We start from the raw sequence: 14,574 nt of genomic DNA, 5'->3' as shown, positions 1-14,574 counted from the left end.
TCAATATATAGCTGTGTGATAATATCCAGACAATTAACTCTATTAGCACACAAAAACAGCCATGAAAAGGCAAAGGTATGGTTTTGTCAGAACTCTGTGTTATTTACTGATATTAGTCTTTACCTTTCATTAGGACTTCCACTACTGGCATCTATTAAAGTCTAATTTGCAAATGCAAATTGTTTGGGGAGGTATTACTGCACAGCTGTTACTATAACCGTAGAGGCAAACGACAGCAAGTTGGTTGATTTAATGATGTTCTAAGAGCTGCTAACATATTTCAATCAGTTCCTAATGAAGAGAATTCAGATCTAAGGATAAGAGGCATTTACTTGCCCTTATGCTACTTTGTTTCTTTGCAATTTTAAGTAATACCTCATAATTTCTATATACAAAGGAGATGCTTGGTCCTGTATTGTATAAAATAGTACTCTTCATTCCCTTGATCACACATCCCATTTGTAAGTCACTTCTGTAAGGGGAACTTTTCTGCCTTGTGCAAGTTTAATTGTAAATCTGGTACGTTTGTGCTCAGTGGGACCTTAATTTGCCTCACAATCTGGATAATGCTTCTATATGACTAATACATGGTCTAAGAGTCTATCTGTGCCACAGCCCGTAATTCTTTGGAAGCCGTACTGAGTGACAGGGTTGAAGGATGGCTCTTACCATCATGTAAATAATTGTGTGTTGCAGCCACCGACTCCTACCTTTAAAACATGATTCACTCCTCGATTCCACAAAAAGGATGCTTCAAATGCTTCCTCCTCCAGCTGGCTTCTCTGCTTGTTGGCAGTGGCCGTGCCTTTTGCCTCAGTCAGCTCCGGCCACGCGTGAGGGCCGGGCAGGCGGCTGCCTGTGGGCGCTCAGCACAGCGCTGGGGGGCTGAGGACGGTCAGCTCCCGGCTCGGAGCAAACGAATTGTCTGACACAAAACACTTCTCCCTGCCTCTGGGAAAACGTGTTGTTTTCACTGAGTCAAACCCCAGGGGCCGGGACACCCTCGCTCTGCATTTCTTTCTCCGGGACGACGAGAGGCGCGTTACAGCGGGCTCCCTTCCCCACTCCGCGGGGCCATGGGGCTACCCTCGGACCCCCGAGGGCCTCCGCGGAGCGGGGCGGCCCGGCCGGCCCTTGCGGCCTGCCCCCGCGGCCTGCCCCCGGTCCCTGCCCCGCCCCGGCGGGCGGTGTGACGGGCGGTGCCGCCCGGCTGCTCGCCTCCCTGGGCCGCGGCGGGCCCGCTGCCGCCCTCCCCCGGCGCCTCGGCGGGCGGAGGGAGATGGAGCAGGGGCTGTCCGCCATCACCCTGTACTGCGCCCCCGCCGCCGGCCCCGCGGCTGCCGCCTGCGCCATGGAGCCCGAGCCGGTGAGGAGCGGGCCCGGGGAGGCCGGGGCTCGGCGGGGAAGGCGGCCATTTGCGGGGCGTTGCGTGCCCCGAGCCCGGCGGGCAGGGCCGGGGCAGGGTGGGCAGGAGACGGGGATCCGGGGTGCAGGGGGAGGAGGAAGGGAGGAAGGAAGCGTGCCCTTCCAGTGAGCTGTACTTACAGCCTGCAGGGCGGGCACGCGGCTCGGTGTCTTGTGTTTCACCTGTCAAACAACGCCTCTTACAAACGGCCCTGATAAATATTGCACTAAGACAGGTCTCCGCTGCCGGGCGGCGCGGACAAGTTGGCAGGCGTGCCGGAGAGGGCCTGGCAGGCTCCGAGACGCTTCCACCTGGCCGGCCCCGTGTGTCTCCTGCTGGGGCTTTATCCCCGATACCTGCGTGTGCTGTGCCGAGCTCCTTGTGCTGCCGTTCTGGTGCTTGCAGCGCCCGGGGTTTCTTACAGTTCCCTTCTGACTGTCCTATTTTGTCATCTCCTGCTTCCAAAATACCCGTGCTTTTTAATTGCAGTTGGAACACGATGGTAGAAAGTCAAGCAATATGACAAAAAACAATCCAAAACAAAAACCACCAACCGAAAAAATACCTAGCCAAAAAAGAAAAAAGTAACACAACGAAACCAGTAAGGCAGGCGAGATAGCAGGGGTGGAAATATTTCTCAATAGGTATTACCAGCCTTCGAGTAACTGGCACTGTCGGATCAGTAGATCTGTGCAAACCGAATTACTCGTCTTGCTGAGGGAGAGCGAATGTCACAGGCTTTGGCATTTTGGAACAAAAGCTCTTGCATACAACACCGGGTTCTGACAGATTAGAAAGTGACAAAGTGAGTAGTCTCTTCTCCTTATTGCTGGTTGCTTTTCTTCGACGAGACTGGAGGTTATTGCATCGCCTTGTGTTAGTTGTATTGAGCCCCACTGGCTGCAGGTGTCCTGGCACACCTCATCCTTAATTGTAGCTTATTTGTTTTGGCATTTAGATTGTGGACTTAAATTCCATTGTGCTGGATATTGTACCAACAGGGCCACAATGTTCCCTGCTCTCGGTGTGTTTCCGGCCAAAGGGTGAGGTAGGCGAGGAGGTGAAAAAATGGTTAACGAGGAACAGCAGCTCTGGATGTGACTTTCTGACAGGTGAGGTTTATGGGGAAGTCATAAAGCAAAGAAAAATTCCAAGAGGGCATTTGAAAGGAAAGGGAAGTGTCTTTACAGTGTTCCTGGAGTGTCTTCACATCGTTAGATACTGTGGGAGAAAGCACAAAGGCCCTCATGTTGGCACAAAGCTGACAGCATAGAAGCCATGGTAAATACTTGTATAGCGTGAGGTTATGTCAGCTGCTGAGCCTTTCAAGGCCTATATAATGTGTTGGAGGGGGATAGGCTTGTGGAAAAAAATGAGATGGCAACCTGAGCAGAGCTGTGTACTTGAAGGACGGTCTGTGTAATGACCTCGTGTACTGGAAAAGAAAGATCACACTTGGAAAGAAAGATCAAATGTGTAAAGCCTCAAGCAGAAAATAATGTACTGTTTGGCTATAAAGCGAACCTGGATGATACTTAGGGAATAGATCTGCATTGCCACATTTTTGGGTAGACTTTGTTGGAAAGATAAATAAAATTTACTGATGCAGAACTTTCTGCTTGCAGCTGGGTTGAGAGTTGGCTGTAACTGGTACTGTGTATATAAAAGTTAAAAGGACAAATGCTACTGTGATGACTAAAATCAGCATCCGAGTTTGTAGACCGTGTAATAACCAAAGTAACAGCTGATGTGTTTTATTTAATAATTTAGGACTCTGAACCAGATTACTAAGGGCAACTGGATTCATTGTTCCTTGATGAATCCTTATTGTCTGGAACTGCTGCATTTGTCTGAAACTTTGTACCGGTGCCAGCTGTGCTGAGCTTCTCACCGTAGGTAGTGTAAGAGGAGTGTGGGATGGGTTGAAAGGTGTAGGAATTAAAGCCCGCTTTTTAAACTTTAAATATTAACTACAGTATTTTTCTAAGTTAAAACATGTTTGAAGTATTTGAGTTAAATGAATCAAATTCAGAAGAAGACTGTGCCTTTAGAGGAGCTTGTAGGCGAGGGTTTATGCTGCTTGCGATTATTAATTACAATAATATTGGTGATGCTGTGTCACAAGAAATAGTGCTCCTCAGTACTGTGACTAAACATAAACAATGAAATCACCATACTATTCCAATCAAAGAGTGTGAAATTCTCTTAAGAGGCTGATTCTGTGGTGCTTTATGCTCCGAAAAAGCCAGAGCTGACTTGCAGTAAGTGGTCTCTGCTTTTCCAGTGGCAGCAAGGGATGCTCCCTGTACTTAGGCTGTTTTGCTTTTTTCAGCATTCATATTTTTGTAGCTTTGTTGTTCTGCCACTGCTGTGTTTCCAAGACTGAAACTCAGCAGAGAGAATGCACTAGGCCCAGTGCAGTCAGTTTTGCGTTCCTGCATGAAAACATAAGGCCGTTTCAGCTGGATTATACTTTGGAAAACTTGTCACTTGATTCTGCTCTGCTCCTCCAGGAAAACACACACAATGTGCCACGGTAGCTAAGAAACACTCCAGGAAGCTGAAATGACTTGCAGTTTTCTGAAGCAGCTGTACGAGGGCTAGGAAGGATGATGAATGTGTGTACTCCCTCTTCACATCGTCGGGCTTGGCACGTGATCTTTATATTCCCTCCCTCTGCTCTGTGGGCATGAGAAAAATCTATTGCCTGGAATGAAGGCAGCAGTTCTGCTCTCCTCTGCCTTCTCCTGCCCCACTATACCATGCCCCCTGATTATCCTGGCTAACTGAGCCTTTCTTTGTTGCAAGGCTGATTTATGTAATGCAGCAGAATCAGCAGGACGGGCGATACTGTGCTCATAATGATTAAGGGTTATTTTACAACTGTGTGATAAAAATACGCATTTTTAGTAATAATTTTGATTCGTGATCTGTGAGGGCTGCTGGGGTTGCATAGACAAGAAGTCAAAAATTGGAACCTGTCCGTTTTATGCAGCCGTAATTCTGTGTATGCCTACACACATTTCCTTCCACAAGTTTCTTATGCCGTGCTTTTAAATTACATGAACTCATGCATTTTTAAAAAACTTCACGGTACATTAAAAATGTGTGGCTAACGTTTCCTGTCTTCTGTGTCCTTCTCTGTGTGACAGACATGTTTTCAAAACAGTTTTTGCATTTGTTGTAGTAGTATTTAAAAGCTCTACCAAGAAACAGACTCTATTTTGATAGATACAATACAAAACCTCACTAAAATTCTGTCTGTGGGAGTGATTGGCCTTTGAACTAGGAGTATATTTTTTCTAACGCTTGTGGCTCGAAGATGGCATTGTAGTATTCAGCAGCCTGAAGAACAAAACCAGACATTGTGCTTTTCTTTTTCATCTGTCCTTACGCACCAGTTTCAGTGTTCTTGTTTTTGCATGGTGCCTTGTACTGATGATGATTGCTAATGAAAACCCAGAGGGGCAGATTCCTTGGGGCATCTTTCTAAAGCTTGAGCCTGGTGGCTTAGTTATCCTTGACTCGGTTTTCTTTCGAACTAGAGCTTTCTGTCTAAACTTGCAAAGAGGTGGCTATAGCCTCTGAGTTACTCAATTCACTTCAGTAGATACTAATTCAGAAACCAACAGTACACTTAAATATTAACACTTATGAGCTCATCAAATTATTTAAAGTGTTCTGCTAAGGAACTCTTACATAACAGCGTTCTGTTGGCATAGATATTTTTTAAAACCACCTGTCTGTGCTGAAATGAAGTCACTTATCTTTTTGTTATTTCTAGTGAGTAGATAATTTTTATGCATCTGCAAACAATAATGTTCCAGTCCTATCCTTTATCTACAGCCAAGCTCTTAGATATATCCATTGAATATGGTAAACAATCTAAAATTCTTTAAATACCTCATGATGTTTTTTAAGGGGGAACTCTTACAGTTTTGCAGCTTATTGCACGGAAGTGTACTTGAGATAATGATTTTTTTTCTTCATTATAGCAACTTGCAAATGGAGATAGAGGCTTTGAGAATGTGGAGCTGGGTGTCATAGGGAAGAAGAAGAAAGTTCCCAGAAGGGTTATTCATTTTGCAAGTGGAGAAACAATGGAAGAATACAGCACAGATGAAGAGGAAGATGAACAAGAGAAGAAAGACCTGTTGCCTCCTGTAGATCCTGTAGGTATTTTGGTTGATAAATTGCTGCTTCTGGTTTATTGTATGATTACCTGCATTGCCTGCATTTTATCCTTTAATTTTTATGTCACAAATGTGATTTGCTGTATTAAAGATGCGGTAAATTCGATTGCCTCTAGGCATCAAGAAATCTCAGAGAAGTATTCTGAGAAGCTTTGTCCTGCAGCCCTCCCTCACTGAAATAGCCCTACTAATTAGAAATGGGTTTAATTTCTTCACAGTTCTAATCTGTCCTCTCCAGAATTTTCCCCTCTAATAATATTTGCTTGGTGTCTCTTTTATTCACACTGTCATTTGAAAAAATCAGTTGGGAGGGCATTTTTTCTTATCTTTGGTGGCAGCGGAGAGTTGAGCTTGCAATTTAGTGTTAGCATACTAGCAATTAAAGGAGTGTACAAAGGAAAAAAACAGATGATTTGCAGAAGTATAGGAAAACTTCGTGATATATCAGAAACAGGTTTTAAGGGATCTGCCTAGTCCATGTATGTGAAGTCCATCTGTGTTTTAAACTGTTGAGATTTGCTCAAGCTGAATGACATCTCCCATGTGTTGGTCCAAATCCAAGTGAAGTTAGGACAATTAAAGCTGCCTCTAATAGTGTGTTTTATGGCTACTAAAAAAAGACCAAAACATTTCCCTTTTTGTCAATGATTTGGTATCTACAGTTGGAGGTAAAATGAAGTTTATCACCTGTTTTATTCTGTTGGAGTGTCTGACAATGTGTTTTGTAGCCTAGAGATTTGCAACTCCAGCAGCAGTGCACTGGAGGAAGCAGCTCCCTGCCTTTTGGCAATCAGTCTCAGAGAAGATAGGCATCCATCTCTTCATCTTTCCACACTCCCCGTCTGATGTTTCTTTTATGACAGCCCCACAAACTGGTGTTCCAACTACCTCTTTTCTCTACCCACCTACAATTCTGTCCTCCACAAACTGGGTCTGTAGACCTGTTCCCTGCCTGCCTGCAGGACTCCCTTCCTGGCTCTTGCTTGCCTTGTTTGCCTGTGCTGAAGTTAGAGGTGGAGCCCCTGAAATTGGCTGGATCCTTCCCTATGTGCTGAGTACAGTGAAGTGGCTGGGAGTTACTGCTTTGTACAGCAGCCAGTCCTGCCTGATTGCACATTGGAGACAAACCCTGGTTAGAGCTGCTTGTTCCCACACTTCGATAAGAGTCTTGGCATGCACAGAAACTGGTGCTGCTTCCTACCTCACGTAAGCATTGCTGTCAAAATGACTCATGCACCAGAGTCTGGGAATAGGTTCTTAAGAAACGTCGTGTATGAAGCTCACTATTTACTGTACTACTAGGCTCTGTGTTTATTTATATGTGCATCCTTCCGGGAAAGCTGGGGTTTCCTGGGGGGATTGCAGTGAAGTTTAACTTTCTGCTCATTCTCTTCTGAGTAAGTGGTGCGAACACGAGGAGCTTGCTTTGGGAAGGACTGTCAATCAATTCTTTTTCCCCCTCTATAAAATTAATTTACCTTGAAGAAAAAGTAGTAGTTTGAGGACTGAGCTGCAATGAGACTATGGAAAGCTGGGGCTGGGGCTCCTGAGCAAAGCCATTGCATTTAATCTTGGATGGCTTGGTGGCACTGGCATCTCTTTCTTCTTAGGCTGTTCTTGTGTACAAGGAAAAGTAACATTAGCCTGAGAGCAGGTGTATCAGTATAGAAATGCATATGAGCTTTATACATGATTTAAAGCATCATTATTGAAAATAAATGTACTAAACTTATCAACAATGAATAGATGTTAAGCTACCTTGCTGGGTGGGTTTTTTGTTTGTTGTTTGTTTTCTTTTTGTCTTTGAGGTTCTGGTCAAAGAAGTGCAAGAACTATGAAACTGGCTCAGCATTCAGGTATCTTTGGAGTCAGATCTGTTCCCCACTATGCAGGTTGTGTCAGATATCCATGGATGTGTACAAAGAGATTTGTATTTTTCCAATTATAATTAGCAGAGGACCAGATCAGTATAATTTCTCTGTCATTTCCCCTCAGTAGAACAGTTTCACCATGATGGAAGGCTCAGGGGACTGTATGTGTTGTGAGGCCAGAGGAGTACACACTGCTGTACAAATGGACACTTAACTAAAAACCTGCAAATACTCACAAGAGCCAGGAATTCTGTGCGATCATTCTCCTGCTTTCCTAATACGGCTTTTATTCTGAATACCTGAAAGTATATTGTATGGCACAGTTAAGAGTGCTTTATTCCACTTCTACAGTTTATGAAATATTTAATTTTTATTACATTTTTTAATAAAAGGACCTTCCAAAGCTGAACATTTTATTGTGGAGCACAGTATGCCATATTATGCATTGCTTTTTACCTTGACAGAATAAACTTGATTAGACTAAGGGTTGCCATTAAGTGAAGTTTACCTTATCTGCTGTATGCTTCGTGTATCCCAACTGAGCCAGTGAATTGAAGAAATGTTAGTCCAAGCTGAGCTTTGATATTTTAGCCAACAGCTGCCTTAAGAATGTTTTTATTGTAGGATTTCTATAAAAGCAATTAAATAGTCAGTTTGCTGAGACCAGCATGTCTAAAACTTGTTATCTCAGTTGGGATACAAAAAAGTACGTTGCAAATAATAGCTGTTTCTGGTCCAATTTATTTTTAGAAAAAGCACATTAATATTTTGAATAGAAACTTTACATCATGAAAATTCAAAGCTCAGCTGGTATTGGCATACAAGCAGGTTCTGAATTGAGTTTAAGAGAAACAAATGTTTTGCCAGGTTGTAAAGAAACTTCTGCAGTAACTACCTTGGTTTAATTATGCTTTAGAGCTAAGCAGATGATGACAATGTCTTTCTTGCTAAGCAAAGTAGCATGTGTGTATTCTGGTAAATGACAACTAAAGAACTCACTGTGATGGACTGGTGTCACTCGTTACTAAACAAATTCTCATGAGCTACTGAGTCTTCAGCTTTGTTTTGAAACAATGATTCCAGCACTTCCGTAGGTCAGTGTTCAGTTCACTTACATGCTTGGATCGGAGTGTCCTTTTTTGTACTGAAACTTTTTTGAATGAAACACATTCTTTTATCAATGGTTGAATTAATTATGTTTATTCCTACTTAAAATGCAGTACACCAACACCTTCTGGAGGTAGATTTGGACAGGTTGTATTATGGCTGAATGTCAGATTAGAATTGTACATTAAGATGTTTTGTACTTTAAAAGCTGAGTGTAGCAAGCATTATGTTTTCTATTTTAAACAGCAAAATGAACTCATAGCAGAACAGTATAGTTAAGCATTGCAGAAACACATACTTAAGAGTAGATGCAAATGCTAGGAGAAATGCTATTGCCTCCCCATAAACTGATGTCCCATATTCCATTCAAAAATACGGTATTACTATGTCTTTGTTTTGATTAAAGCCATTCCTCTGGCTGAAGGAGATTGATGCACAGCATGACAGCAAGTGGTTCTTACCAACCATTAATAAGACCTGACTTTGGTGCCATTTTCCAGTGTCATTCAATGCATTAAAGCTACATCACAGAGGATTAGTTTGTACTGAGCTTTTGCATAACACTTCACATCACCCATAACGTTCCACAAGGTTCTTGTTCTCTCCAGTACCTCTTCTCGCCTCATATTTGCCATTCTTGCTTAGGTCTCTGAGGTGCTACCCAAACTTAACTTGAGGGGAAAAAAAAAAAAAAAGAGGAGGGTTATTTCTCCCAGATGTGTTCCTATGTTCCTGCTTGTTCTGAGTGGTTTACTCCACAAAACATTTAATTTTTACTGCTTAATTTTCATAGAGTAGCTTCTCTTGGTTTTATGTTGCCTTTTGAGATGCTTGAAAGAATACTCCTTTTTTTAAGTTATTGGAACCAGCAAAGCAACACTGGATATCACAGAAAGACATGAGTGAAGAAGTGTCTGGTTGGGCTAGAGACATGTCGTCAGAAAGCAGAGGTTTCTACAAAGTTGAACTTAGAAGTACTTCTAACACACCAAACTGTTCTTTAATTGTAGTGGGAAAATAGAGGAAATAGAAAGCATCTCTATGCCTGCAGAGTCTCAAATTTTATGTTTCTGGTACTACAATAGTACGTTAGAATATTCTGTGTCTGATTTACTTCTGTCACGTTGAAGCTCAGCTTCTCTTTTTATCCGTAAATGTTAAGGGGACTCTTGTAGCTTCTTGCTTACTGCTGCACAGCAGGCCTTTGTTTGTCCTGTGCACTGTGTGAATGCTTTTTAACCTTGTCACCTTGTTATGAAGGATTGTACAGAGGCTTGTCAATGCCATTATTTGCACCTGTGGCAACAAGCTTTTCCAGCACTTTTTTTGACTTCTTCAACTGAACAAACTGAGAAATGATTGTCGTTAGCCCGTCTGCCAACTGAGTACGTAATCAACAAGCTGGAGGTGCTTTTGTGTAAGCAGGATAGCAGCTGGTTTTGCTTACACTTTTACCTTGGCAGGATATTTTCCATACCCACTGCCAAATATATATAGCATCTGGCTTTTTTCTGCCTGCCCAGCTTGAGTTTCTGGCTTGACAGATTGTACACATTGATGAGATTTCCCCTGAGCTTTCTCTTCTCAAGGCTAAACAGCCCCAGCTCTCTTATCCTTCCCTCACATGGGAGATGCTCCAGTCCCTTTATCATGATAACAGTAGTGCATCCCGTTAGGGCTCATATATTCTCATATGTCCAGTTCGCCTGAGTATTCTGTAGGCTGATCCTCCTCCATGTTTTTCCTTACGCTACACCTTCCCTCAGTCCTCTAGATTTCTGAAGGCCAGTCTTCTTACTAGTAAACACTGAGGTGAAGATGGCTATCACTACCTCAGCCTTTTCCACGTCCTGTGTCACCAAAGCCTTTGCCCCATTCAGCAGTGGGCCCACACCTTCGTTTTGCTACCAAACTTAGAGAAGCCTTTCTTGTTGCCCTTCAAACCCAGGCGCACTTTGGCTTTCCTAATCGTGCCTCTGCATGCTCAGGCTGCTTTATATTCTTCCCACATTATTTGTCCCTGCTTCCACCTCTGTGTAGTCCCTTTCTATGACTGAGTTTGGACAGGAGCTCCTTATTCATCCACATAGGCCTTGTGGCATTTCTGCCAGACTTCCTACTTTTTGGGATGGATTGCTCATGACCCTTGGAGATGATCTCTGAATATCATCTAGCATTCCTGGGCCCCTCTTCCCTCTAAGACCTTTTCCCACGGAACTTTTCCAAGCAGATCCCTGAAGAGGTCAAAATCTGCTCTCCTGAAGCCCAGGGTTGTGATTTGGTGTTTGCTCTGCTCCCTCCTTTCAGGATCCTGAACTTCACCACCTCACAGTCACTGCAGCCAACGCTGTCTAGAACCTTCACAGCCCCAATGAGTTCTTCCTCCTTTGTGAGTATGAGGTCCAGTAGAGCACCTCTCCTCGTTGGCTCCTCTGTCACTTGTGTCAGTAAGTTGTCATCAGTTCTCTCAAGGTACCTGCTGGCTTGCTTCTGCCCTGCTGTGGTGTTCCTCCAGCAGCTGTCATGGGGGTTGAAGTCCCCATGAGATGCAGGGCCTACAAACGTGAGGCTGCTTCTAGCCATCTGTAGAAGGCCTCATCCACATGTTCTTCCTGGTCAGGTACCCTATAGCAGACACACTAGGATGGCACCCATAATCAGTTCTTTAATCCTTACCCATAAGCTCTCAGCTGGCTCCTTATCCACCCCCCAGCAGAGCTCCATGCACTGCAGCTGCTCACACAAATTGCAGCTCCATCCTCTGCTTCCCAGCCTATCCTTGATGAGCCGGTCTCGTGACAGGAGCACTGCAACAGATAGAGACAATCCCACCGTGTCTCTGTGATCCCAGCATGGCCCGAGCCCTGCAGCTGCAGGCAGATCTCCAGCTCCTTGAGGTTGCTCCTCATGCTGCATGCCTTAGTGCACAGGCACTTCAGACAGGCACCACAGTGTGTTGATTTCCCAGAAGGGGTGTTTCCTTTTTCCTTTTTTTTTTTTTTTTTTCTTTTTTTTCTCCAGAATGGTACCTTGCAAGTACTTCCTTGTCTACATGCAAATGCTTGAGGTGACAGCTGAAGCCCTGGTTTGTTGGTTTGGTGTTCCCTTACCTTCACAGCATCCTAGGCCCTTTACTAATCAGCCCTGCCCACTGCTCCCTCACAGGGCCGCAGGTGACTCTCTCCCTCACTCATTGTTCCTAGCTTTGTTTGTCAGGTACAATTCCAAATGATAATTCATATCTGTATTTAAATACATGGAAGCAGCTTCTTCATTAGGACCATTTTGAAGTGTTGTTTTGCTTGTTTATTTTTTAAACTGTCTCTCATAGTCCTCTCGTTATTAGAATCAGGGAATACTTGGTTAACCCACTTCTCTTTTTGGTCTGACAGAATTCAGAACATTCTGAAAAGGCCTTTATAGTTACAGGAGTTATCTTGCAATTGAGCTGGATGCTTGCTGTTTCCCAAGTCTGGGGGCAGGAAACAAAAAACAGTGAAGTGAACGTTCCCAGATATAACAGTGGTCATCTTTCTATCTTATGGTGATACCTTGCTTCATGTATGTCTTGCCTAAACTTACTTCAAAGCAAAAATACTGTGGTAGCTGGCAAACAGGCAATGTCACAGATCTCTGTCTGAGCTTTCACATGTGTTATTATGTACCATGAACTTAGAGCTATACGTACTGACACTAGTTTTGTTGTTACAGACAACGCTCACATGGGGACCTTACTTGTGGTTCCATATGCTAAGAGTTGCCACATCGACATTATCAGGTATTGCTTTATTTAATTCTTAAGTAAACCTGTGAAGGGATATTGAGTCACTTTTATCGTTTTTGTGATCTATTGGTCAATTTTTCAAAAGTATGAATGAGATTTTTTTAATTTTTTTTTTCTGTGCAGATGTAATCTCTTAGGCACTAATTTTATTTATTAATTTACTTTCAATCAACAACTGTTGAATGAAGAATGAACAGAAAAATCTTTGCTGAACACTTTTTCTCTTTTTCTCCATATGAAGTGATGGTGGGGTTGGCAAGGGATTTATTTCAGCATCTCTTATATAACCATTTTGAGTGATTTTATCTGAAAAGAATGCTGTGTGGCCTGACTAAATTGAGTTTTTATGAAGACTTAAACTGGAAAGTATCTTAAAAGCACACCTAGTTTTGTGCTTTACAACAGGCTGCTGAAGTTGCAAAATAAACAAAAATAGGACTATTGTCAAGAGTCTTAAACTCACTTCACAGAATTTTCGTTGACCTGTGGACCTCTTAAAATTTTGCTGTTTTTAGACTGCTTATCATAATCTGTCTTCCTCCCAAATTGTAAAGTATCTGTATTGTATATTGACAAATATTTGTGGGATTTCCATGCTTGTACAGCATGGAAATTTAAATTATTGACAGTCTATCCTATTAATTTTTATTATTTTTAGAAGCACCTTAATGTACAGTGTAATCCGATTTGTTGCATATCTTTTCATCATACACAATGGTAGATATCGCTTTCCTTTTTTTCAGAAGTTTTTATGAATTTGAAGATTGCTACGTATTTCCATCTCACTTCAGTGTCATTGAACTTTGTTATTTGAACTTGTCTTTTGCAAGAGCTCTGTCTGTAAGGATGCCTGTAAAATGACTGAATACTCACTGAGCCATTCAGTTTCTGACTTCTGTTTTCACTTAAGATGACTAACTCATTCACATCCTCAGGGCAGATTTTTAATTTGAAGTGCAATATATTTGATTTCTTGCTTGCTTTTACTCAAGGATCAGTGCTTTAGCTGTCGTCATGGTAGAGAGACTGACTGACCTAAGCCCACCTATTCCATCCTTCTGACTGCACTACCTGTTTTAGCAAAGGAGAACTGCACGTAGCCTCTAGCTTGAAAATTGATACAGCTGACACCTAAAAATTTAATTAATCCATCAGTATGCAACACAGCATTGTTAAAACTGATACTGGCTTAAAGTATACATTTATCAATAAATAACTTCAGTCTCTTGGTATCATTAAACTGAATTGCCAGTACAGTTGGTAGCCATGTATTTTTATCTAGCCTTAATTTTCAGTTAAAGTTCAGTTAAAAACTTGTATTTTAACTGATGCCCTAGCAAAACAAAACTGGATGCAAAGCTAAAACTGGTAGAATGGAAACACTACCATCCTCAAGGCTTTTGTTGTGTTTTTGTTCATTCTTTGAAACAATTATTAATATATTTAGCTAATAATAACTATATATAAGTAGACTAGCATAGTAGATTTTGTCTTTTTTGTGAAGTAGAACTATGGAAAAGTATTCAGGAAAGATGACAATTTTTAAAGCACAACTGTGTTCAATAACTTTATTCTAGATACTAATCATTTGTAAACTTCTCTTTATCTGCAGTGTGTGACTTCCTTGGGGAAAAGATTGCATCTGTTTTGGGGATAAGCACACCAAAATACCAATATGCTATTGATGAGTATTACAGAATGAAGAAAGAGGTATGTGTGTGAAATAGGGTTCTTACATTTTTTTCTCCCTACTTATCTTCCCTGGCATTTTCAAAAGTAAAATTTGTATTTGTGCGTTACTCACTAAAATGAAGTTAAATTTTAGAACCTCTCTTTCAGTTCGCCTTCAGTTTTCATTTGATGCTTGATTTGTGCTTATTTATCCATTAGCATGATCTGTTTTGTCCTGAGCACTGCTCTACTTGCTTCTCTTCTACGATGCATTTTAAAGTCAAGATTGTGAGAAAGCTGGAAGGAGCAGTTCCTAAAGAGGCAGCTGCCTCACATTACTCACTTAAAGTGAGTGTACTTTGAAACTCTGAAACTTGCCCCGTTTTGTGTGATAGCAAGTACCAAGGGTAAATTGAACATTGTATTACCATTTGTTCTGAACCATAACTTAAAATGATAGCCAGTACTTTATGCAAAAAAAATACATATATACAAAAATTAATAAATTTCATTTGGAAGAAATGTGAAACATTTAAAGCTTTG

General features: G+C 42.1%; 1 protein-coding gene across 1 annotated transcript in view; it reads left to right on the top strand.

Annotated features, from left to right (window-relative positions):
• The first annotated feature begins 1,190 nt into the window (after positions 1–1,190).
• FAM177A1 (family with sequence similarity 177 member A1) overlaps positions 1,191–14,574 on the top strand; it is a 15,950-nt gene continuing 2,566 nt past the window's right edge. Inside the window, exons 1-4 of the mRNA XM_035329268.1 lie at positions 1,191–1,366; positions 5,401–5,577; positions 12,288–12,354; positions 13,973–14,070. Of these exons, the coding sequence (XP_035185159.1) occupies positions 1,280–1,366; positions 5,401–5,577; positions 12,288–12,354; positions 13,973–14,070 (429 nt within the window). The 5' untranslated portion in view covers positions 1,191–1,279. The remainder of the gene's footprint in view (positions 1,367–5,400; positions 5,578–12,287; positions 12,355–13,972; positions 14,071–14,574) is intronic.

Source organism: Oxyura jamaicensis, chromosome 5, assembly GCF_011077185.1.
Source record: "Oxyura jamaicensis isolate SHBP4307 breed ruddy duck chromosome 5, BPBGC_Ojam_1.0, whole genome shotgun sequence".
Classification (NCBI taxonomy): domain Eukaryota; kingdom Metazoa; phylum Chordata; class Aves; order Anseriformes; family Anatidae; genus Oxyura; species Oxyura jamaicensis.
Note: the sequence above shows the minus strand (reverse complement) of the source record. Positions and strands in the feature narration are given on the sequence as shown.